The sequence below is a fragment of the Sabethes cyaneus genome, chromosome 1 (genome assembly GCF_943734655.1).
Source record: "Sabethes cyaneus chromosome 1, idSabCyanKW18_F2, whole genome shotgun sequence".
Classification (NCBI taxonomy): Eukaryota; Metazoa; Arthropoda; class Insecta; order Diptera; family Culicidae; genus Sabethes; species Sabethes cyaneus.
In genome coordinates, this window is record NC_071353.1 from 39952656 (window position 1) to 39979652 (window position 26997).

At 39.5% G+C, this 26997-nt stretch overlaps 1 protein-coding gene across 1 annotated transcript in view; it reads left to right on the forward strand.

Annotated features, from left to right (window-relative positions):
- The first annotated feature begins 678 nt into the window (after positions 1-678).
- The window catches only part of LOC128745603 (hemicentin-1), a 149410-nt gene continuing 123091 nt past the window's right edge, over positions 679-26997 (forward strand). Inside the window, exons 1-5 of the mRNA XM_053842681.1 lie at positions 679-682; positions 759-782; positions 2689-2724; positions 7620-7970; positions 8031-8141. Of these exons, the coding sequence (XP_053698656.1) occupies positions 679-682; positions 759-782; positions 2689-2724; positions 7620-7970; positions 8031-8141 (526 nt within the window). The remainder of the gene's footprint in view (positions 683-758; positions 783-2688; positions 2725-7619; positions 7971-8030; positions 8142-26997) is intronic.

Sequence of the window (26997 nt, forward strand, 5' to 3'; positions counted from 1 at the left end):
AGATCTCAACTGGGACATTTTCTCACAGTTCCAGGCTTCGCTAGTTTCTCTCAGAAGAGTCTACAAACTTCTTACTTGGACGACATGCATTTGATATCTCAGACCAAGTAGATGACTTGATTGTAGAGCTCATCCAAGTTTTGTTTGCCTCTTTAAACCGAACCTTATGGTTATAAGAAGTCGTCAATGTGCGTTTAAACTGTGTTTTAAAACCACTCAATTGATATTTCAGTACATGATAGTGATTCGGAGGGCATTTAAGAGTTTCTTTAAGTTTTTTTCCGTAAACAAAACCGTTTTGTCGATTGAGCGATCAGGACATTGCCGTATAAACTGAAAGAGCTGGTTTCTAGAAAATTTCCGGTCAATTCTCTCAGAATTTGAAAGAATACATCGAAATTTCTTAACTAATGCATGACAAACACAACTAATTGATAAAGTTGTGAAATGCGTGAAAAATCGTCACAACTTCAAATTCAAAAATAAATTGAGAGCGTGAGGATGCGTGAGATTTTCTTTCGCAACATTATTCTGGAACTCCATACCTTTCTTATGATGGTAAAATTTTTGCTTAGAGATGCTTAGAACATAAACAAAATTGCTTTTTTGTAAAAAAATACCTTAAAAAAGAAAGCAAAAAGTTGCTACTTCCAAGCCTGGTTTACGGGCTTCACCTAAATGTGTATAAATAAACTTGTGCTCAAATTTACTCTACATACCTTTGTCTTGATTATCCATATTGAATTTTTACGTGGCAGTTTCTAAAAAATATCAAAAACACAGCAGGAACTCAACCTTGCTGATCGGACCACTTGCAAAAAAATCACGATGCGATTTATAGCAAGGTTTTGACAGCTGTACAGTCTTATAAACAATCGAGATGTTATCAAAATGGCCGACATATGATGCTATAAGTATCTAACAATACAACAATGATAAATAGCGCGTGGTTCATTCACATTTTGATTTTTGAATTTTGGCCAGGTTTTTGACTGATATACTCCTACGTGCGACAGTCAAACAAAAAATTACTGTCAATTTGGTTGTTTACATTCTGAACGTAGGTCTTTTCTTCTTTTGGTCTTGATTTCACCGAAGAAATTAAAGAAAAATAATAAAATAAAGTAAAAATAAAAATAATGCCTTTTCTGTGAGATGCTTTTCGCAATAATTTTAGTACTTTCATGTTGTCGCAGATAAAAATCGTAAAGCAAACTATGCTTCGTTACATAGAAGATGTGTAAAAGATGATATATTTTGACGATGTCGATCAAATTTTTTTTATTTTGTCATACAACACAAAATATAAAAAAATTAGTTAGAAATAATTTTTCTGGATAACCGAATATCACAATTTTTCATCCCGGAACAATTTCAAATATTTGATATTTGATGTTGTAATGACAACAGATGTCACAGACAGTGTCGTCGGCTTAAACACCATGAGTCATGAGTTAGCCATTTGCGCTATTGCAAATATTTTCAATGAGTGTTTTAATTTTTCGTCGAAATCGCCTGAAAAAAAAGTAAAACAGTTTGTCCCACCGCAACGCATCACTTTTGCGACGCAATCTGTCCTGCCCGTGTCACTTTCCTGTCTGCTTACCCCGTCAGTTAACCTCCCGAGGGGTGTTGCTTTTATGGTAAAATATTCCAAACCTCACGACGGCAACGAAAAAAAATATGGTCGCCACTGACTGTTGCCTTCGCTACCGCACCGCAATGATTTCAGCGGAAGACAGATGACACATAACAATGTTGCCAAACTGGCAGTGGAACAGTCGAAACCGCAACCGATGCCAGTTCACAGTTCAACCGGCAACACTGCCTCACACGTCCGGTGCCGCTGGGGGAATGAACTGTAGCGAACGAAGATGATGATTTATGAAAATGTGTTCTATTTTCACATGGTCGGCGAAAAAATGTCATTTTATAACGATGCCGCCGTTGCTGAATCTCTTCTGACAGCCGTACTGGGTTGACACAGCAGACGGATAGTTTTCTGGGAAATATTAATTAGCGCTTTGGAAACAGAGATGTTAAATGCCGTAGCTACGGAGGAGTCGGCGAAATTCGAGCCGATATGCTTTAAGATGCTGTATAGGGACGTTTGATTTTGGGTAAACATATGTGGGGACTCTCGGATTGCCACTTAGGAAGGAGCGAGAGGCTACGTGGTTTGATGAGTCAGTGGCTGCAAGGAGGACGTGGAAGTTAATGGGGAAATTTTGGAAGATCCGGTGGTGGGGTAATAAAATATGAATTTACAATCGCCCTGAGAGCGTCAACTATTGCAGCTACGCCGCCATGGGAATGATTTCGAAATCTGCTAAATTGATGGAGGTGGTCCGGAAACAGCGCATCACGAAGCTTTGATGTTTTTCATTCCGGCTGTGAGTAGAAGCTCTTTGTGCTGTGTTGCCCATCGTTGGATCGTTTGACGGGATGGCGATGAATAGATTATCTCTGATGGTCCTTTTAATTACTGATTCATATGGAAGCAAACGTTCTTGATCCAATACAAACAACACGCTCACATACATAAACACTGACACCGGACTCGCATCAAAGATTCAGCGATTTTCCACACCCTTCCCGATGATCTCGCCGGGAATGAGCTCTGTCTTTTCATCTTCCTATTCATCGAGTGAAGTAATATGCGATACTGAAACTGATTTTATTTCACAGGAAAATTTACACCCACCACTGCAACTGTGGACACGAGTATGTACTTTTATGTGATTTTTTGTTGTTCAACACTCTTTGATAGAAGCAATTGCATGAAAAAATACGCCATAAAACGAACTAAAAATATGTAATGAATTTTTTTCAGTGTCTGCTAAGATAGTCGTAGAAAATTCGATAGATAGTATGCATGGCATGTCGCATGAACTTATGAATGTTTTCACGGTTCGGTTATAATTCTGATCGAATAGCTAATTATGCTTGGAGTTAGTGGAGCTGCGCTCCCAGCTGTGCTATCGTCAACGAACGAAAAAACAACGACCGGCCCGGGTGTAATAAAAAAACGATCCATCATTTTGATGTTTACTTTTACTGTGTAGCGAACAGTCGACAGTCCTTGAAGCGATATGCAGACCTCGATGATAATGCGGGTGTGCTTGTGGGAAAAAAATATCAAATGTCTCCCCATAAGAAGCTCCATGAAATTTGGCAAGGGTGATTTAATTGACATTAAGAGTCAACAGAGTATAAGCTGTTTGCACTTTTAGCCAATATTTTACGCTAACAATGCTTGTTTTCTACCCATTAATCACATTATAATTTTTCTTGTGTAAATTCTAGTTGAAGACAAACATTATTCTTTGAATAGTCTATAAAATTTGTAAATTTGTCGATCGCAGTTTATTTAAAACTAGCTGACCCGACAAACTTCGTATTGCCACAAATTAACCTGTGTTGTACATAAATCATGAATCTCGGATGATCTTTGTCACTATTTCGAGTTTTGCAAGCCCCCCAGTGGGCGGCGCTTCCGACGGCGGGTCACCGGCAACACTCGCGACCGGCTCGTCCTGAATGATCTAGTGTTACTATAGATAGTTTTTGTGGTCTTGTTATTGATTAATGTTTTATGGAAGAGTCTCGAATTTCTCGAGTTGAATTAGTTTTTGAGTTTCGCAAAAATTTCTGTTTTATTTGTATGAGAGTCCATATCCCCCTACCACAGGGGTGAGAGGTCTCTAACTATCATAAAATAAATTCAAGACTCAAAAATCTCCTACATGCTAAATTTGGTTCCATTTGCTTGATTAGTACTCAAATTATAAGGAAATTTGTATTTCATTTGTGTGGGAGCCCACCCTCTTAAAAGGGAAAGGGGTCGTAATACACCACAGAAAAAAAATTCTGCCATCTAAAACTCTCACATGCCAAATTTGGTTCCATTTGCTTGATTAGTTCTAAAGTTATGAGCAAATTTGTATTTCGTTTGAATGGGAGCCCCCCCCTCCTAAAAAGGTAAGAAGTCCTAATTCATAATGGGAAAAATGGTTGCCTCCAAAAACACCCACATGCCAAATATGCTTCCATTTGCTTGATTAGTTCTCGAATTATGAGGAAATTTGTATTTCATTTGTGTAGAAGCCCCCCCTCTTGAAGTGTGGAAGGGTCCTAATTCACCGTAGAAAATATTTTTGCCTCCAAAAACCTCCACATGCCGAATTTGGTTCTATTTGCTTGATTAGTTCTCGAGTTATGGGGAAATTTGTATTTCATTTGTATTGGAGCCCCCCTCCTAATGTGGGAAGAGGTCCTAATTCATCACAGAAAAAATTCTTGCCTCCAAAAACACCTACACGCCAAATTTGGTTCCATTTGCTGGATTAGTTCTCGAGTTATGAGGAAATTTGTATTTCGTTTGTATAGGACCCCCCCTCCTAAAGTGGGGAGGGGTCCCAAATCATCATTGAAAAAAAAATTGTCTCCAAAAACACACATATGCCAAATTTGGTTGAATTCGCTTGATTAGTTCTCGAGTTATGAGGAAATTTGTATTTCATTTGTACAGGAGCCCCTCCTCTTAAAGTGGGGAGGGGTCCTAATTCACCATAGAAAATTTTCTTGCTCTCGAAAACCTTCACATGCCAAATTTGGTTCCATTTGCTTGATTAGTTCTCGAGTTATGAGGAAATTTGCATGGAAGCCCCCCCTCTTAAAGGGGAGAGGAGTTATAATTCCTCTTATAAAGAGGGGAGGGGTCTCAATTCACCATAGAATAAATTCTTGTCACCAAAAAAACACCCACATGCCAAATGTTGTTCTATTTGCTTGATTAGTTCTCGAGTTAGGAGGAAATTTGTATTTCATTTGTACAGGAGCCCCCCCTCTTAGAGTGGGGAGGGGTCCTAATTCACCGTAGAAAATTTTCCTGCCCTCGAAAATCTTCACATGCCAAATTTGGTTCCATTTGCTTGATTAGTTCTCGAGTTATGAGGAAATTTGTATGGAAGCCCCCCCTCTTAAAGGGGAGAGGAGTTACAATTCCCCTTATAAAGAGGGAGGGGTGTCAATTTACCATAGAATAAATTCTTGTCACCGAAAACACCCACATGCCAAATTTGGTTCTATTTGCTTGATTAGTTCTCGAGTTATGAGGAAATTTGTATTTCATTTGTATAGGAGCCCCCCCTCCTAAAGTGGGGAGAGGTTCTTATTCATCATAGAAAAAATTCTTGCCTCCAAAAACACCTACATGCCAAATTTGGTTCCATTTGCTGGATTAGCTCTCGAGTTATAAGGAAATTTGTATTTCGTTTGTATAGGAGCCCCCCCCCCACTTAAAGTGGGGAGGGGTCCCAATTCATCATAGAAAAAAATTTTGTCTCCAAAAACACACACATGCCAAATTTGGTTCCATTTGCTTGATTAGTTCTCGAGTTATGAGGAAATTGGTATTTCATTTGTACAGGAGCCCCCCCTCTTAAAGTGAGGAGGGGTCCTAATTCAACATAGAAAATTTTCTTGCCCTCGAAAACCTTCACATGCCAAATTTGGTTCCATTTGCTTGATTAATTCTCGAGTTATGAGGAAATTTGTATGGAAACCCCCCCTCTTAAAGGGGAGAGGAGTTTTAATTCCCCTTATAAAGAGGGGAGGGGTCTCAAATTACCCTAGAATAAATTCTTGTCACCGAAAACACCCACATGCCAAATTTGGTTCTATTTGCTTGATTAGTTCTCGAGTTATGCAGAAATTTGTGTTTCATTTGTATGGGAGCCCCCCCTCTTAGTGGGGGGAGGGGTCTTTAACCATCACTAAAACCTTTCCTGGCCCCAAAAACCTCTACATGCAAATTTTCACGCCGATTGGTTCAGTAGTTTTTGATTCTATAAGGAACACAGGACAGACAGACAGACAGACAGACAGACAGACAGACATACAGACAGACAGACAGACAGACAGACAGACAGACAGAAATCCTTCTTTATAGGTATAGATTGTTAATTTATAAAAAGCCATCCGAATATCTGGGATGTTTGAAGTATTACTTTAAACTGGAGCAGAATAGCACTCAATAATAGTTTTGAGTATGCAATTGCAAACTGCAAAACTTTTCTCGCTGTCTACCATGCTACCGTTTTCATCGTTCTGCATGTTTTGCGGGAGTTTGATGAGCTGTTTCCAGGCAAAACGATTACACACTTCATTACAATCAATTTAACTGCTTGCAGCTTTTACTCTAATCGTGTCTGAATTAGGGTTACGGACTCTGTTCGTCATACGTAAACACGATCCATACGTTATTGCGAGTTTTTATGAGAATTAATCCGCAAGTACTCAGGTTTTTTTTCACAAGATAAATCTTACACATCTTGCCTGTACCCATTTAACCCAAAAAAATATTTCGGAACTTACTTTTCTCAGTGGAACAATTTTTCATGCTCCAGCGGGAGCTCGTCATACGAAAATTCACTCGTCATAAGCAAGAATTCTTTCGTTTATCATGGACAGGCAGCAATTATTTACAAAAATCTATGCATGTATTCTTTGAGCCGTGTGCAAGAGCTACCCAACTACTATAAAAAAAGTGAAAATAATTTGAATCACAGCTCAAATTTTCATGTAGTAACTCCAAGCGATCAGCAGATTCTCTTCGTCATACTCAAAACTGGTAGAAATACCAAGAGGATTTCTATTTTTTGAACAAATAGTGAAAAATAATCATTTTCTAGCATATTTTTTTCCTCGATAGCGAAGAGAAAATCCATAAATATCAATACCAGGTTAGCTTGAATGTGAATGGTTAGCATCAAAATTGGTCATAATGCTGGTTTCTTGTCTATATGTCTGGAAAGTAGACGAAGACTCGCCGTGTCGAGAAAAAGCATTCGTAAATGAAACTTCTCGCGTACGAGAATTCGTTCTTCGTCTAGGACCTACTTCAGCATTGCAAATTGTCCATACCAAGCTTAGAACCTTTAGCAGGCTTTCTTTGAAGCTGCTTCTTCACAAGGCATCAGTGAAGCCAAATTACGCTACATCCATAAACTTCCAAATAACTGAAATCGTAAAAAATGCCTACGTTTTTTTTCTACCGAAACCAAAGCAAACCTCCGAGTAGCGAAATAAATTAATGGCAGTGATTGTTTTGACTTTATTGCCGACGACCATCATTGACTGAGCCGAATTGTCGGGACTGTGATTTTCCAATCTGGGAGTCTCTGCTCTGCAAACGCGAAGGAACTCGTTTATTTGATGATTTGCCAATGGGGAGCAACTATCAAGAGTTATGGCGATAGCATTTTCTTTTTCTGAATATTCCGAAATGCTTGCCTAGAGAAAATTGAAACTTTTTTCCTACGCCCAACGAAAGCTTCGTTTTAATGCCGACGGGTTTGTTTACTTCTGATGCTGAAGACCCATCAGCATGTAAAAAGAATTTATTATTGCTACGATTGCCACAGCAGGGGTTAAGTGCAGGTCGTAATGCTTCGACTTCGTATCATAAAGATTGGTAATAACCGAACGGTGAACGAAATCGATTGATTAGATACATTTCCTTTTGCATGATGATGTTGATAGATAGGTCGGAATTTTCCGTATCAAACCAGTACTAATGATACTGTTTTATTTGTTTTTTATCATTTCATCATTAGTTCCCGCCCGCGTAGTATGGGCCGCCGTTGATCACGACGCCGAGCTACCGTGCGACATCACCGCTCCGGGGCCACAGGACGGCGTGAAGCTGGTGCTGTGGTTCAAGGATTCCACCGGCATACCGCTGTATTCGCTGGACTCCCGATCCGGTGTTCCGATATCGGCCGCCCAGCACTCGACGATTGCCAGCGATCTCGGCCAGCGGTTGTTCTTTTCGGTGGGTAGCTCGCCGAAGGAGGCGCGGCTGCAGATCCGGAACATTAAAACCACGGACGGCGGTGTTTACCGCTGCCGGGTGGATTATTTCAATTCACCAACGCGAAACTATCGGGTTAACTTAACGCTAGTTGGTAGGTTACGATCGACTCAATTGGGATTAGCGTGTTCAATATATGTCTCTTGCATTTCAGTGCCACCGGAGGAACCTCGGATATTCGACGCTCAGGGCAAGGAAATATCGACAGTTGCCGGACCTTTTCGGGAAGGACATGAGCTGTTTCTGTCTTGCCAAGTATCTGGAGGTGAGTTACTGTGTGGTGCGGTTATCATGATGAATTAAGTTTCAATTAACTGTAGGGTGTTGTTTTGACAAGTCTGAGAGATCTCCTACATTTTTAACCATTCCTCCTACTTCAGATATTTATGAAACTCTTTGTGTAAAATTAACGCAGCTGCTTATATGTGGTATAGAAATTAGGTGATTGGAGAATTCGGGACAAAATGATTAGGTATTTGAATCGATGAACATCCCTCATGAACATACACTATTCGCCGGCTTCGCCGATTATGCATCCATCGGCTTTGAATTTGATCACCAACATAACCTCATTGTGAACATTGGAATTCGTTCAAAAAGCGAATATTGAATATTTTTTTGAAACGATGATTCTACAATTGATGAAGGGACGGTAAGGGAAAGTAATGAAGAAGGATTTTTTCGGGAATGAAGGGGAAGGGTGGAAAGGAAGGGGGGGGGTAATAGGTAGCTATGGTTAACAAGTTGTCGTTGTGACTCCTGTCTTTTGTCGACAACTTATTAACCATAGCTACCTATTACCCCCCCCCCTTCCTTTCCACCCTTCCCCTTCCTTCCCGAAAAAATCCTTCTTCATTACTTTCCCTTACCGTCCCTTCATCAATTGTAGAATCATCGTTTCAAAAAAATATTAATATATGCCTGACCGCATTTCAAGGTCATGACTAAAGTCACGAGTTTGGTCAACGAATATTGAATGTTGAGTGTGGTCGATTTAGCGGGTATAGAATGCCCGGGGACGCCAGAAAGTAGTTCAAAATAATAACAGCCAGCATGAAAAGAGAATAGTTTAAAGTAGTGTTAGTTGCTTTAGAAGCAGCAGAAAGTATTATTTCGCACGTTAGCGTTTCACCTGTATTCGTATACTCAGCGGTGTTATGAAGCGTGAATGTATGTGGATCATAAGTTATGGGTGAATTGAATTCTTCGCTTCTCTGTTTTCTCATGATAAAATCGTTTGCCGATGCTCGTCGTACCTATATATTTACTATGCGAATTTTTAACCTCTGATACAATACAGTGTGAAATTCAATGTGATTCAAAGTTTGTGTTAAACAAAGTATAACAGCCGTAAAACGTGCTCACGAATGTAAATAAATTATACTTTTATCTAAAGCTCCATACACTTAAATTTATCTAGTTCATTCTTTTTCGGGAAGGTAGGAAGTGTCTGGTGGGAAGAATGACAAACTGGATGAAATAGAAAATTTCGATATATGTATAGACCAAAAATATGTTGAGTCGTTCAATAACAGGTACGGCTCGCACCCGCGCTCTTTCGGTTGGTACCTGAATGTTTTACTAACTAAACTACTGCTAAAGGGTGTCCCACTTCAAATTGCATCACGGAAGAAACGCTGTAGAAAATTACCTAATTGACCGATCCTTTCCAAACTTTCAGACAATGAAATTTAATCTAAGCTTTAAGCATAATTATTTCATTCAACTTCAATACCATAACCGTATGGTCGCACCTTACGATTAACTTCACTCATAAGGCTCTGTACAGCACCAGGCTGCTGCTTCTTCTGTACGGCAACCCACTTTTTCTTCACGTCTTCCTCAAATTTGACCTCCATAGGATGCTTCCGTAGTGCATGCTTCTTAATAGGCCAGTATTTTTCATTGGGCCTAAGTTCCGATGCTTTGGGGGGGGGGGGGGGAGGGTCATGTCCTTGGGTACGAAAGTAACCCCGTTGACTTCCAGGATATCCTTTGAATAGTGGCACGAAGCTAGATCCGGCCAGAAGATCGTAGGAGTCCTACGATAGGACCCTCGTGTTGTTTCAACAGCGGAAGCAGACGCTTCTGTAAACACTCCTTGAAGTAGATCGGCACGTTTACAGTCCCGGTAATCACGAACTGTTTGCCACATGAGCAGATCGCTTGCCAAATCATGTATTTCTTGGCAAACTTTGAAAGTTTCTGCATCCTTATTTCCTCCGGAACATCAAACTTGTGCTGGGCGGTGAAGTACAGTAGCCCCGGAAGCTACCGGAAGTCCGCCTTGACATTAATTTCATCATCCATGATGAGAGAGTTGAGAATTTTCCAGGTGCTTGAGCTAAATAAATTCGCAGCGTTGCTTTTCGGGTGACACAATTTTTTTCAATTTCCGAAAAACTGACCGCGATAAAAATGCAGTGTAAACAATACACTCTAAACTACTTCCACCCAAATTTTCAAGAGAAAATACCCAATGGGTAATTTTCTACAGCGTTTCTTCCATGATGTAATTTGATGTGGTTCTGATATTCTCCCATTTCTATCACTCCGCGCATCACTCACTCGCCTCGACGACGATAATTATTTTTTGTTTTGAAGACTGTTATCTATTCGGTCGTTGCGGTAGAAATAAGCAATCTGCTGCCAGACAACAAAACGGCAAGTCTAGTGTAATTTACCACCACCGGATGTGTTTTTGTTTTGTTTTTACTTGTATTTGACTCTATACGCAGTCATGATGTAACGAATAACGTGGACTAGTAATGCTAGTTTAAATCGTTTATTTTTGGCTTTGATTCACTAGGCACAAACGTTTGTGAAGCCATCGTTGTTGGCACGCACGATGTCTTGTAACATGTCCCACATCTCTTCCAATCGCGCTTTGAGAAAATATAAATTCATCCCTGTAGCACTATCAATATTGCTAAGTATATAACTCCATACAAAATAATCTAATGGGCTAAGATCCGGTGATACTGCGAACTTCTCTTTAGAGAATATGAAATCTGATAAATTCGCTGAGACCACTCCTAAGTTGGCCTAGACTGATGGAATGAAAGCGAAATTTACTGGGAGGAAGTGTCTCTTCAAAGCATCGTCAATGTAGTTCTTCATATAAACTTTTATGCCTGCCAATTTCCCAGTCATCTCAGAGGTCGCTAATCACTTTCGACCTGAGCGAGCGATCTCTTTCCTAGTGCCGGTGCGGTTGTTGAAGAGAACTGTCATTCGCCATCCTAACGACGCGTCCGGCCTACCGACTCCCGCCAGATGTACGATGGAAATATCGCCAAGCAGTGCCTGCAGCTTGTAATTCATACGTCTCTGCCACTCTCCGCTTTCAGTTTGTACTCCACCAAATATCGTCAACAGTAACTTGCGCTCGAACACGGCAAGGGCGTGTATGTTCTCCGTGAGCAGCGTGACGGCTTCAAGCCAATAAAGAACTACCGGTCTAATTAGGGCTTTTGTATATTGTCAGCTTCGTACGGTGGCGTATGCTTCTTGATTATAACATTTTGCGAAGGGTAAAGAAGGCCCGATTTCCTGCTTGAATGTGACGCTGAATCTCCTAACTAGTGTTGTTATCTGCGGTCACCAGCGATCCCAAATACATGAACTCATCTACCACTTCTAGTTTGTCGCCGTCAATGGTTACCGTCCGTGAGAGGCACGCGTTTGTTTCTTTTGAATCTCTTCTTTTCCCGTATTAGCTTTTTGATGCATTTATTTTTAGCCAAATCCTCAAATACTCCGCTTTCAGACTAGGGTAGATTGCCTCTGACGTCCAGAGTTTCTGGCTATAATATCAAAGCCATCTGCAAAACCTAGGAGTTGGCTACCCTTGGGGAAAATCGTGCCTCCCGTTTCAATACCAGCTCTTTGGATCAAGAGTGATGATTAACAGTATACAGGATAAGCCGTCATCTTGTTTCAACCCGGCAGGCAGCGTTCGACACAGTAGACCATCAAATACTCTTGCACACGCTTTCTAAACTGGGTGTTTCTGATAGACTGACTTCATGGTTGAGCTCATATCTTACAGACTGTACTTTACGTGTCAAGCTGAATTCGACAGTTTCACGTCAATTTTGTAATACTTCTGGTGTCCCACAAGGTAGTAACTTGGGACCTTTGCTTTTCGCCTTGTACTTTAACGATATTGCTATTCTTTTGGGTTCCGGATGCGGTATATGCCGATGCTCTAAAGATCTATCTAGTTGTGAAATCTGTTGACGACTGCCGCCAATTGCAAACACTGCTGGACATCTTCGCTGATTGGGGTAACAGAAACAAGCTAACAATAAGCATTGCCAAATGTGTTAGAATATCATTTCATCGTTGTAATGTGCCTATCTTATTTGACTATCAGATAAACGGAGTTGTTCTAGAACGCGTCGAGCAGATTAATGATCTTGGAGTTCTGTTGGATAACAAGCTCACGTTCAACCAACAATAAGCTGCTGTCATCTCAAGAACTTCGCAGCAACTGGGATTCATCACAAAAATCGTTCGTGAGTTTAAAGATCCGCATTGCTTGAAAGCATTGTACTACGCATTAGTACGACCAATACTTGAAAACGCCTGTATCATCTGGAATCCCCAAAACTTGTGCTGGACAGCTAGAATAGAACGTGTGCAACGAAGATTTGTCCGTATCACTCTAAGACATTTGCCGTGGCGTCTACCTAATAATCTTCTCCGCTACGAAGACCGTTGCCAGCTCTTAGACTTGGATACGGTAGAGAGTCGTCGGAAGAATCTACAAGCGACTTTTGTAGCCAAGCTTCTCAATAATGAGATTGATGCCCCGGTTTTACTGTTTCAAATTGATTTTAAAGCTTCACGTAGACAGCTTCGTTCATCTAGTCTGCTGACAACTAGATTCCATCGGACCATGTACGGATTTTATGAACCACTGACGTCATGTACTCGCACCTTCACGCTAGTCGAAGACTTGTTTGACTTCGTAAATGTTACCTCACGCGCTTTTAGTAAAAGAATCACAAGGTCCAGGATGCTGTATTAGTTTTAGTTTTAAATTTAACTTTTCATGTAGATAATGTCAATTGGCAGATGATTCGAGCAATATACAATACAATACAACCCTCGCTGCATCCTGGGGACACTCGAGATACGCTATTGGTTACAGCGAGCGTAAGAAGATCTGGAAGAGTACCTTGTAGGCGGTGTTTACCAGTGCTATACCGCGATAGTTTCACCAGTCGAGCCGATTACCCATTTTGTAGACGGACAAATCAGTTATTCCATCTATTCCTCCGGTAGCTTCTCCCCCTCGCAAATCTTAAAAGCAACCCTGCGCAGTGAAGGGTCGTTGCCAATATTTCTCGGCCATCTTTATAAAGTTCTGCCAGTAGGCGGCCCTTACCAGCGGCTTTGTTAGTCTTCAGCAACCCGATTTCTCGTTTAACTTCTTCGAGATCAGGTGCTGGGACATTACTATCTTCCATCTCGCGCTCATTTGTGATTAGATTCCTCCCCTCGTCCCGCAAACGTTAGGTTTCGGTGTGTAGTCCTTACGAGTTGGTTCACCTTCTCGTATAACCTGCGCGTGTCATTGGCTCGGATTAGTTGTTTTAATTTTTCGCGATCTCTATCCTCCTTTTGGCGCTTTTTACTTCTCAGGATCGTGGTTAAGTGGTTCGTTCCTTGTCGGTGTATGGCCACGTTGTTCCTCAGAGGCAATGCTCTCTCTACCGCTTGTTGGCATTCCACATCAAACAGGAGATCTTTAACTAGTGCTGTGGTAGCGGCCTCTCCGATCATCGAGTGTATTTTGCTCCAACCGTGTTCGAGGTTTGAAGTACCTAACTCCTTGGAAGAAGGCAGTGCCTCATCAAGCATTCGCGCGTAGTTCAGAGGCAGATGGCGGGTTAACTAGTTGTCCCGATGTTCAGCCGAGAAGGACGGCTTTGACGTGTCTGTTATATGGTTGACAGTTTTGAGCGCACATATACTGCTACTAGGTGATGGCAAGAGTCAATATCCACACCCCGTAGGAAACGTATGTTTATGATGTTAGAGAATAACCGGCCATCTATGAGAAAGCGGTCAATTTGGTCCATTGTACGTTGGTCAGGTGATTTCCAGATGGTTTTGTGAATGTCTGCGTAGGAAAAATGTGCTTCGAATCACCAGGTCTCTGGAAGGTGCGAAGTTGTTGGCCGTTATCGTTCGTGCCGCTGTGTAGATTATGGGGTCCTATCACTGGGGTCCTGGGTGATCATATTTCTGATGGCCATCTCAATGTCTTGTGGCGAGCAGGTGTCATACATTGCCCCCAGTCTCGCGTCGAGCCTTTCCTTCTCACCGACGGGTCAGCCTTTGTGTTGACAGTGCACGTTGATGATGCTGTAATTGAAGAAACGGTCCTTTATCTTCAATAGACACATTCTTTCTTTGATCTATCTCGTGATCTTTCAATCTATCTCGTGATTCTGCATTCTGTCCAACCCTACAAAGCCCGTTCCCAGATCTTTGGTAGTGCCACCACTCTGGTAAAACTGGACCTTTCCGTCGTGGATCTTCCATACCTTCTCCCTTTGCGATAGATTTCCTGCAGAGTTATGATGCCAAGTGTACGGTGTTCAAGCTGTTCGAGCAGCAACCGGTCACTACCTGCGAAATTCAGCGATCTGCAGTTTCCATCTGCAGTAACGAGTTTCCATTCGTCGTCCTTGTTTCGTCGTGTAGGTATTCGCATGAATTTCCGTAATAATTGATTCAGGTAGGTTGCCTTACTACTGCGTTATGCTTGAATGAACCGTTTTCGTTTCCTTCCTCCTTTCTCGAAATGGTCATGAATGGACAGTTGGCCATCAAATGATCTGCCGCTTTGGAAAGGAAACATCAGTTCTTAACCCTCTAATGGGTAAGAGCGTCTGTAGACGGCCCTCGCATTTGGAGCTCCAGAGCCGCATACGAAATTTGTTTTTAATTGGCAATATACAAAATGTGTTCAGAACAGATTTCTTGACATTTTGATACTAAAATCATAACATTCTGATCATGCATACAAAAGTTATCATCTTTCAAAAACAAAAATTCCGAAAAATTCCGAAAATAATTAAAGCGCGAATATTCCCTTTTTTACTTTTGAAGGAAAAGGACATCTAGAACAAAATGATTGACCTAAAAGGTTTTATATGAGTAAATTTTATGCATTATTTCAATTTTGCAATATATCTGAATTGAAAAAACATCTGGGCAGAGCGTTAAGGCCCCCATACACGTACGCATATGTTGGGTTGGAAATAAACAAAATGTTGGAGGTTCATTCCGACCGAGCGCCGAGCCGAACATTTTCTTCTGTCAGCTTGGTTCGTGGCACTCACACACGAGCGAGCGTGTTGGACGAACATGAATTCACCAACATTTTCGACCAACATGTACGTACGTGTATGGGGGCCTTTAGACATGAAAAAAGAAAAAGAGAAATTGGACTTTTTCTTACCTGGCGCTCCTCCAGATAATTATTTTTGCATGAAAATCAGAACTTAACCCTCTAACGGGTAACACCGTAAAAACGATGCGATCAAGCTAATGACTATTTTATCATGAAAGCACACACGAAAAAACCTTAAGTTCTGATTTTCATGCAAAAATAATTATCTGCAGGAGCGCCAGGTAAGAAAAAGTCCAATTTCTCTTTTTCCTTTTTCATGTCTAACGCTCTGCCCAGATATTTTTTCAATTCAGATATATTACAAAATTAAAATAATGCATGAAATTTACTCATAGAAAAACTTTTTAGGTCAATCATTTTGTTCTAGATGTCCTTCTTCTACAAAAGTAAAAAATGGAAAATTCGCGCTTTAATTATTTTCGAAATTTTTCGGATTTTTTGTTTTTGAAAGATGATAACTTTTGAATGCATGGTCAGAATGTTATGATATTAGTATCAAAATGTCAAGAAATCTGTACAGAACATATTTCCGATATTGCCAATTAAAAACAAATTTCGTATACGGCTCTGGAGCTCCAAAAGCGAAGGCCGTCTACAGACGGCCTTACCCGTTAGAGGGTTAAGGTTTTTTATGTGTACTTTCATGATAAAATAGTCATTAGCTTGATCGCATCGTTTTTACGGTGTTGCCCGTTAGAGAGTTAAGCCTTGCCTTGCAGTTCCGTATGAACAAAGCTGCAGGAATTGACTTTTGCACATCCATGTCAACTCCTCGATTGCCTGTAAAAATCAGAGGGGTTGTGTACAAGACACGACCGCATATACAGGTGACGCAGGACTACGTATGTAAGTCTTTTTGTAGTGATAGTAACATGTATCCATGCTTGTAATCATTCGATTCTTCATGTATATATGCTATATGCAACATATATACATGCTACATGCGTTGTATGTAACATTTATCAAAGTAGTAATATTGCATGCGTTCAATCCTCAAAAGTTTTCAGAGTTATTTCTATGTGCATTTGAAAACAATTTAACAAAGTCAAAAACACAAACTATTGCTTTCCTGTTACCTTACAGAAATTAAAGATTGTTTATATTACCCATGGTTTCCCGCGTTGAAGGGATTTTACCAACTCAATCCTATTTTATCAACAGCACATTTTTTCACTACACTTCTAATGAAGCGGCAAGTATGCGTATTCATACAGAGTCATATTATAACCGAACACTATAGCTGTAGCACATTTTTCCAACACAGATATCGAATTCGCCGAGGCTTAATCGTCTCGCAGCAAGGAATTTGCGATCTGTTGGGACAACGAACTTGTGTCATTTTTTCTGGCACACTTCCCTAACACAGACATCAAATTGGACTAGGTTTAATCGCGTTCGTAAGGAATCTGTTGGCGCGAGGGGGCTTTGTCATTCTTTCTGGCGTACTTCCCAAGCAAGGACATCAAAATGGTCTAGGATTAATCGCGGTGTTAAGAAATCGTGTTGAAATGACGAAACTTGGTCACTTGTTTTGGCTTACTTCCCAAGCACAGATATCAAATTGGAATAGGTTTAGATCATCGTTAAGAATCTTCCAACCAATCAGGAAGCGAGAATTCTGGTAAAACATAGGTTCATTATTTACAATTTTCAACATCAAGAATCCATATTTTTCTTCATTTGGGCCAATTCTTAGAAGATTTTCCAATCCATTAGTGTAAGAATATTGAAAATCGATCGGAAAACCACTAAGCTACTAGTGTTCAAAACCTGACCACTTTTCGAGAAAGATTTTTTGGAATGACACCCTGTACCAGCTACCTTCCTGAATAACATAGTTCTACGTCAAAACCACCACTTCGACGAATTCGTACACATTCCCAACCAAAACTAAATTTAAAATGACTGTTACAGTGTGCGAAGAATGAGACCGTGAGTGTTATGTCTGTTTATTTGTGCTACATACTATATATAAACCTACCAACTAAAATTTTTATGATTTTTAGTTCATTCGCTGACATCGATAACTGCTCCATTTTCGCGTTGTGCGAACTTTTCCCTGTGTAGGTGTACCGGTTCGTGTTGATAGATAAACCTTGCACAGCCGCCCGCAACAGGTCGTAGGTAGACTTACTATTCAGTTCCAGAGCGGTTCCCTCCTCTGTGCGGGCCAGCTGTTCAAGTTCCTGCAAACTGTCATTGTCGGCAACCGGGAAAGCAATCCCTTCTGCCTCAGCCGATGGATTTTTTTTTAATGAAATCCGTGATATGTTTGTAGGCATTCTCCGTGACGCGCTTGGTGGACGCCACGGAGTATGCCAACGTGTCGATTTTTTTGTCCATGGTCTTCATCTGGCTTTCAAACACTTCCATTTTGCGCTATAGCTCCTTGAAATTTCGGTCGAGTTTCTGATCTGCAACTAGAAATTATATTTCCGATATTACATGTTATTTTTGTTTTCATTTTTTACTACTTTTATTATTTTTATTTCAGTTTTTAGTATTTTTTGTTTATTTTGTGTTATCACTCACCGATTTCAGCGAGTTTGGCTATAATAACTCCTTCGATTAGGGGTTGCTGGGGTTCTTGTTGTGGTTCTGCTTGGCGTTCTTCTTGGAGCTCTACCTTGGGTTCACAAATTACCTGCGGCAGAGGGACGTTTCTTGCGGTCGAAAATGCAGCTGCTGCAATAAAAATAACATTGTATAATAATGTACATCGTATTACACATATACATACCTCCTGAAGTATCGATCTTTCTTATTCGGATACCAGGAGGTAACCTATATACCATTTTATCGCCTGCAAAATTGAATAAAATGAATAAACGAGGAAACATTGGTAAGTAGGTAAGGTGGTACAACAAAGATTTCTTACACCGCTAGTTGAATTGAATCGTATATGAACGAACGTCTATGCAATGCAAATTGTCAACTCAATTTGCATAGCGCCATTAGTGTTATCGCTGATATACACCCTAAAAAATCGTCACGTCGCATCCACGTGAAAAATCATGCAAACTTCTGTACAGCAACTTACATGAACTTCATATACTAGTTAATAGGAAAGTTGATCAAATTTACCGAGATTGCACGTAAACTGGTTAGTATGAGTGCAAGTTACCAACAATTCACGTAAATGTTACATGAAGAGTGTGATGGACGAGAATTACCTATGTTTTCACGTAAACTTAACGTGCCGATTTTTTTGAGTGTAGACATTCAAGCGTACATGCGCATGTGTAGGGGAACTGTGGGTAAGACAAACCCTATTTCCGAAATTCTAAAAATTCTCATGCATTTACTTTTGGAGTAAATATGTAATTTTATATGTTAAATAAGGCCATTACAAATATTTTATAAAGTTTTTGTCCTTCCGGTGTTGAGCCACTGAAGGGGAGGGGGGGCGAAAAAAAAACAAAGAGATTTTTTTAATCGAAAAAAAAGTACTGATTTGAGATGATGATGATGATGGTCCCACCTCATGCCCCTACAACGGTTTGAGCGAGACGATTTATCTATTAAGATATTTATGTAATAACAATGTAGCCAGGTGTAAAAGCAAATAACGAACTGGCTTCTAATACAAACATATCAAACTTTCAAGTGAATATCACAATTTCAAACAATGTCCAAGGCTCGTCCAAAACGTTTCCAACCCGAAAATTATCTGGACTTGATTAGGAATTGTACCTAATATTTAGGAGCTCAAGCTAGTCAGAATTGGTTCTAGATAACGATCTAGAACTACGAAGGAGATCCTGCAGAACTTTGGTGCTCGATATACCACTCGGCAACAAAGCGATGGTATACGAGTTCCAAAGTTCACAAGCAAACCCAAGCCCGTCCAGCTTCCGCTCTAAACCCTTTGAGGCATTTTTACTTAAAGTTTAAACGTGAAAACCAAGTCTATTCTTGCTTTAAATATATACGTTATTGTTTTCCATGCGAAAATCTACGAAAAAAGACAAAACGGAAAGAAAAAAATCAGAGGGGTTGTGTACAAGACACGACCGCATATATAGATGACGCAGGATTACGTAAGTCTCTTTGTAGTGATAGTAGCATATATTCATGCTTGTAATCATTCGATTCTTCATGTATACATGCTATATGCAACATATATACAAGCTACATGCGTTGTATATAACAATCATCAAAGTAGTAACATTGCATACGTTCAATTCTCAAAAGATTGTGCATTTGAAAACAATTCAACAACAAAATCAAGAACACAAACTATTGATTTCCTGCTACCTTACTGAAATTAAAGATTGTTTTTATTACCTATGGTTCCTCACGTTGAAGGGATTTTACCAATTCAATCCTATTTTATCAACAGCACATCTTTTTACTACACTTCTAATGAAACGGCAAACATGCGTATTCATACAGAGTCGTATTATAACTGTACACTACAGCTGTAGTTCATTTTTCCAACACAGATATTAAATTCGGCTAGGTTTAATCGTCTCGCAGTAAAGAAATTGCGATCTGTTGGGACAACGAATTTGTGTCATTTTTTCTGGCACACTTCCCTAACACAGACATCAAATCGGACTAGGTTTAATCACGTTCGTAAGAAATCTGTTGGCACGAGGGGGCTTTGTCACTCTTTCTGGCGTACTTTCAAATATCAAATTGGTATAGGTTTAGATCATCGTAAAGGATCTTACAACCAATCACGAAGCGAGAATTCTGGTAAAACGTGGGTTCATTATTTTCAATTTTACAATACCGTGAACGCTCCTAATTCTGCGCAGCTCCTAATTCTGCGCATTTTTCTTAATATAAGTATATTTTAACATTGGGCATAACTATGATCATTGCGTTATTTTTGACGTAGGACTACGTCTTTGTTCACTATATTGGGACTGGGTAGCACTTTGTGAAAACGAAAATAGAAGTGTAACGTTTGAATGAAAGATTTCAAATGCTAATAACTACCAAACTACTGAACGATACTGAACAATTTATATGTCGTTGGATAGATAAAATGACCAGCAATATTTTAGGGGGGAAAGAAAGCAATTTTAAGAGGGGCGTAAGAGGGGGGGGGGGGGGGGCTCCAATACAAATGAAACACAAATTTCCTCAAAACTCGAGAACTAATCAAGCAAATGGAACCAAATTTGGCATGTGGAGGTTTCAAAAGGCAGGATTATGTTTCTACGGTGTACAGGTACAGAGAGCTCTTCTCCTTCTAAGAGGGGGGGGGGGGGGATCCCGTACAAATGAAATAAAAATTTCCTCACAACTCTAGAATTAATCAAGCAAATGGAACCAAATTTGGAATGTATGGGTTTCAGAAGGCAAGAATTTTTTCTATGGTAAATTGAGACCCCTCCCCTGTTTAGGAGGGAGGGGGCATACAAATAATATTCAAATTTCCTCATAACTCGAGAACTATTCGAGCAAAAGGAACCAAAATTGCCTTGTGGGGGTTTTTGGAGGTAAAATGTTTTTCTATGGTGTACTGAGACCCCTTCTTCTTCTAAGAAGAAGGCTCCCATACAAATGAAATACAAATTTCCTCATAACTCTAGAACTAATCAAGTAAATGAAACCAAATTTGGCATGTAAGGGTTGTAGAAGGCAGGAATTGTTTCTATCGTATAATGAGACCCATTCGTCTTTTAAGAGGGGGAGGAGATATTTTCCATGGTGGATTAGAACCTTTGCATTCTTTGAGAAGGGGAGATCCCATACAAATGAAATACAAATTTCTTCATAGCTCGAGAACTAATCAAGCAAATGGCACCAAATTTGTCTTGTGGGGGTTTTTGGAGGCATGAATTTATTTCGAATTTATTTATTTTATGATACTTTGGGACCCCTCACCCCTGCGGTAGGAGGATAATTCATTACCATTTCAGCCTTTATGATGCACACAAGTGATTTTTAAAAGAAATTTCTATGTCTCAAAGGTTGCAGGCGTTGTACTTATGAACCCCCGTCCACGTATTTTCAAAGCCACCATTGCATTGAATGAAGAATTGAATCTGAATATTTCGCTCTTCTCTTTTAAACATTCACTTAAATAATGGCACTGACAGATTCTTATAAACATACATATGCCAGAAATACAGTTTACATTGTCTTTGATCTGATGATCTGAAATGGTATGAATCTAAATAATAAAATCTGAAAATCTACGTCACTCTTACGTACAACCCTTAGGGCTGTATACCTTGTAGTTTTTTATAAATGTCTGTTGAATATTACGTCATTATTCACAAACGGGCCATAATATTTGAGAGCGAAATAATTTAACGTCAAACTGATAGTATTTTATATGGCAGAAAATATCATCGTTAGCACCAACGCTAAGATTGTCCTTCTAGAAAATTAACAAATTTATGATCGAAAATCTTTGCAATCATCAAATTACCCAGCATAATTAGAAAGAATAATTAATTTTAGTCACGTTTTAGACAAAAAGAGTGATTGCATGCATTGCTTTCCTTAGAAAAATGCGATGCAATAATGCGCAAATTTAGGCACAGATTTTTTATTCATGTTCCAAATTCTGCGCAGTAATGTATCCTACGAAGAAATCGCGAAAGAATACGCAACCTCACCCAAATGGCTGAGGTATAGAGGCATGAAAATTCAAGTAGGATCTTTAACTTGCATTTATTGGAATCCTGTGCTGTGTCTCGGGGTCCGAACCTACGAGCGCCAACTCATGAAACCATGTCTTCTATTTTTTTTTAATGTCAACCTTATGGGGCTGTCAGAGCGTGGGGAAGTGGTTTCTATATGAAAACACAATTATTAGTAAAAAGTGTCTAAAGTGTAATGTTCAGTATGCAGAAAACCCAAATCAATTCGTCTTTCACGTTATCGAGAATAAAATATTTAAAATGAGGCAATCAAAATGATAACAATATTCCTTTGCCGCCCGGACAGCACAAGAAGACCGAATCATAGATTTAATTATGGTAATGGCTAATGCCGGATTTTTTGGTGTGCTTTCAGCGTCTAAAGTCATAAACAGCATGTCAGGAGTATTTATTTTCACTTTTTGGGTGCGCAGAATTAGGAGCAAACATGCGCAGAATTAGGAACATGGACAAGAGAGTGCGCAGAATTAGGCACCGTGGATAAGTTTGTTTTGTAAACTACTCAATTGTTGGTCGATTTATAATTCCCATATTTTTTACCAGATATTATAGACCGTAGCACTACACGTTGCTGTTATCCGCGTTGTTAATTTAAATCTAGAATACTTAGAATGGCGGAAGAATCATAAAAATGTCTTAACTGCGCAGAATATTGTACGTTCACGGTAGTTCAACATCAAGAATCCATACTTTTCTTCATTTGGGTCAATTCTTAGAAGATTTTCCGATCGATTGGTGTAAGAATATTAAAAATCGATTGGAAAACCGCTGAGCTTTTAGCGCTCAAAACCTTTCATTTTTCGTGATGCTCGCATTTTTCGATTTTTTGGAATGATACCCTATCTCAAAACTTGCCGTAAGACGTAGTCCTACGTCAAAAGATCCAATTCGCGTTCAGGAGGGAACTTCTCTCTTACTAGTTGTTTAATCTTCCCGCACTTCATAAAACACTACTAATCTCCTTGTCCTCTACTTCCGGGTGGTAAGTTGAAAATCCTGATGTATTTACTGGAACCTCCTGCAACTGACATTTTAACAAAAAGACTCATTTCTGTTAAGATTGGTCCGAGAGCATCCTTTGGAAAGTCGAAAACGAGAGTATTTTGATTCGTTGATTCCATTGTTTCACTCAAAGATACGATTGAGCGTTTCGTTTTGTTTCAAAGAAACAATAGCTTTTGTTCGAGCTTTCTGTACGAAAAATTTACAGGCACCACTATTTTGCAGCTGTTTCACACGAGATCTGTTGATCAACTGGAATAATAAGTAGGGTACGGGAGGGTATTTTCAGCAGGATTCTAAATTCAGCCTATTTGCCTTTTCTTTTCCCAATAAAAATACTTTGCCGATATACAATCTTAATATGTTATAACTTTTTTCTCAAGACTGTAAGTAATCTACTATTTTTTATTCAAAGAATGTCAAAACCACATGTTCTTCCACTAGAACCAGGCCATAGGCCGAAAAAATAGATGTCATCGCTTAATGGGCTCAAAATACCCTCCCGTGCCCTACTATACTACAATTCACCATAAAATGTGTATTCATTGACCAGGAGGAGCGTTTCTCTAACCGTTATCTTCAAGCAAATAATGTACATGCAGGTATCAAACTTAGTGAAGGGTAAAATACAAACCTCTAAATAATTTTGTACAAAAAAAAAAAACAAAAACAAAATAATCCATGTTTATCTCATTGCAATGTACCTACATACACTTTGAATGCACTTCCCGATTCGATACGTGTGCAGTGTAGAAAAGTTCCTCTAAGTTGCATGAGTCAATCAATGTTTACCTGAGGGATATCCATAACATTGGAGAAAATTTTATCAGTTTTTGTCGGCGAAGGCAGACAGCCTAGAGTACTAATAAACTCCCGGAGAAACCCTAAAAGTACTATCAAGATCGACGTAAATCAACATGACTACATGCGCCGCACGAAGTTATCCTACCGAACCGAAAGAGGATGCACCATATCCCCGCTGAAAAGCAAGCCCAAGCCTTCACTGGAAACAGTCAACAACACATACATAGACACCTCAGCGTGCTTACGTGTAGTACAAACGGAGACTCACAAAGGGCTATTGTCTGGCAAGCATGATGGCACAGACGATGGTGGTATGATGGTATTGCGTTGAGTTGAGATGTTTTTACTAGATATTGCCTCTGTCATAAACTTGTCAACTCTTTTTATGATACTTATCGGTATAGTGAAAACATTGAAAGAACGGCAAAGCCGCCGGTACCTTTTGGGGGTACAGCATCCAACTTTTGCAGTATCAGTGATAAACGTTGACACGGTGGGTCTGCGACGAAAGGTTTCTCTCAGGTCATCGAATTACGATGAACGTGGATCAAGTGTTCCATATATTCAGCCCATTGACCTTGTCATCCTACATCATGTTTGTCTTAACTCGCTAGCAGATTAAAAGAATTCTCTTTCAACTGAACCCACTATCCTGCGCTTGGATTCCGTAATTCGAAGCTTCTTCAAAACGAATGGGTGGAAAAGTAAACATTGGAACCAACTCGAGCGTACTAACAATGATTGGAATTGGTTGAGTGAATAAAGCACATACACACACAAACTAGTGTATGTATGTTCCGAAAGTCTCTCCACACGGCAACAAGCGGTGACAGTGTCTTATAAGACACTTACTTTACGACCCCAGATAGTGCCTTTGGGCTTAAACACTTCGTCGCTCGCACGGCTGGAATCGCCCGAGGCAACAGTATCGATTATGCATGCTACACTTCCCTCCTTCCAGTAGGTAAAGGAAAATTGCACACACTAGTTCGAAATTTTAGTACAAACAGTTTATTTCGATCGTTTCTGTCCCTATTCCAGGGAACGAACGTTGCAACATTTTATACGAGCGGATCTCCATCATCACCAGCTTTGTCGACATAAAACTTTGATTGGGTTGGATGGATCCTGGATAATGCAACTGGAGCGGGGATTTTTTTTCTTGCAGTGGCTGCCTTCAAGCAAAGAAGGAAAAACGTTCATGTTCGAGAGCGAGAAAATGGGGATTTACTCGAAACCATAGTTTTACCAAAGTGTGTCGCCGCTGCTGCTGGTGAGTGACGCTGTGAAAAACGGATTATAAAACGGGAGCTTTGCATAGAGCCGATGTTTGCCGGCATTGACAGAGTAGCATCTTTTCGATTTACACTGTTTTCCACAGGGACACCACTGCGAACCGGTGTGTCGAGGTATGCCGATGGATTATTGGAAATTATAAAAGCGTTGTCCTCTTTGGATGCTTCACCTGGGGATGAAACGGATTGAACGGCGCACTATGGGGCAGAACCCGAAAAAGTTCGGACAAAACCTCAAAATTTTTATTTGAGATATGCTATCAAACTTAATATTCTACGTATAGAAGACACATAATCTATAAGAAATATACATAAATTGTTTTAATAAGTAGTTTTTCAATAGGCATTAAAGAAGGTAAAACACAGTGTAAAAAATTTTTGGAAAATGAAAAAATAAATATCATTTAATCTTTTAGTATCTGGCTACCATACTGCTTAAAATTCTATACTTTTAAAACATTGAACGAATTTAATGATTTGTATAAGTTTCTTTTGACTTCAATATGCAAATGTTAATTCGACTTGCAATATTTAATGCTTTTGCTATGAATATTCGCATAAATGTCCTATGTCATGTTGGTCAAAATAAATTATGACCGCGTAACGGAAATTACAAATTTAAGTTTTTATGTTATTCATGCAGTTGATATTCCGTGTCTAGATCCTATAGAGCTTCTTTAAGGACCATTCACAAATTACGTAACGTACTTATGGGAGCGGGAGTTGTGTAACAACGCATTCCACGTCGTATGTCCATTATACAAAATCAAATAAAGGGGGATTAAAAATCATCGATATCTTGGTTACGTAATATATGAATGTTCATTGCGTTACGAGTGATGGTAACTAGAAATTATCATATTGCTGGTCGATTTCTTTCAGTGAGATTATTTTCTTTTTGGCCTCTTCTATGAGCATTGGGATATACTGAATCCCAAAAAAACTGGCATATTTCCGACTTACCGAAAGCACCTTACACTCTTCAGCTGTGCTTTTAGTATAGCTTGATGGAAAATTAAATGATAACTTGCTTCGTGAAGTTAACGAAACACAGTTTTGTACATCTACCAGCTGTTGCAAGTTACCCCGTTTAAGTACTTGTTTTACGAATAATGTGGTAACAAGCAGGATAAACAAAACTAGTCATCATAAATCAAATATTTTGTTTCCTTATTATTCACTTTAATATAAAAAATGCATGTTAGGCTTCTTTTGTTTGAAGTGCTTGTGGGCGTAGCAAACGTTTTACAGACGAAAAAATGGCAATAAATTTGACACCATGTTGTAAGATTTTTTTCAAATCACCAAAACACCAGAAAATCTACATATTAATTTCTAAGGCTTCTTTGACCTGTTGTTAATAAGATTCAATGACTGATAGAGATTAAAAATTGAAGTAACAGATCAAAAAAACAATAAATTCGATCGATATTGCGTTGTTGCATGTTACCCCGCTGTTGCAAGTTACCCCGTTTGACGGTACCATAAAATCGACATGTTAATCGACATGGTGTTAACAAGTAATATGCAAAAAATTAGCTGCTACTAGTTGCGATGTTCAGAGATATTGAAGTTTTCCGAATCCATGTTTTCCGGCATTTTAGGCTACAAATTAGTAAATGCGCGCGCCAGTGCGAAGTTCATTCCTGCTGTACGTTAAATAGTCATGCTTGTGTATGTAAGACACAGCATTATTATCGTTATAAGATACATTGGAGTCGATAAGGGGAATTCAGGACATTGTAAAGGCGACCACTTAACAACTTTTTCCCAATTAGCTCTGTTTCAAGTCAAATTGGCAGTAGAATATGATCGGTTGGACTTTCAGCTCGATTGAACTAGCCTCTATTTTGTTTATTTAGAGTCGAACATGTTGATACGTGTTTGCAGGATAAACAGATTGCTATATTCTGTCAGTTACTCGTTATTTTTTGTGCCTTCTGCCAGGATTTGGCTGAGGCC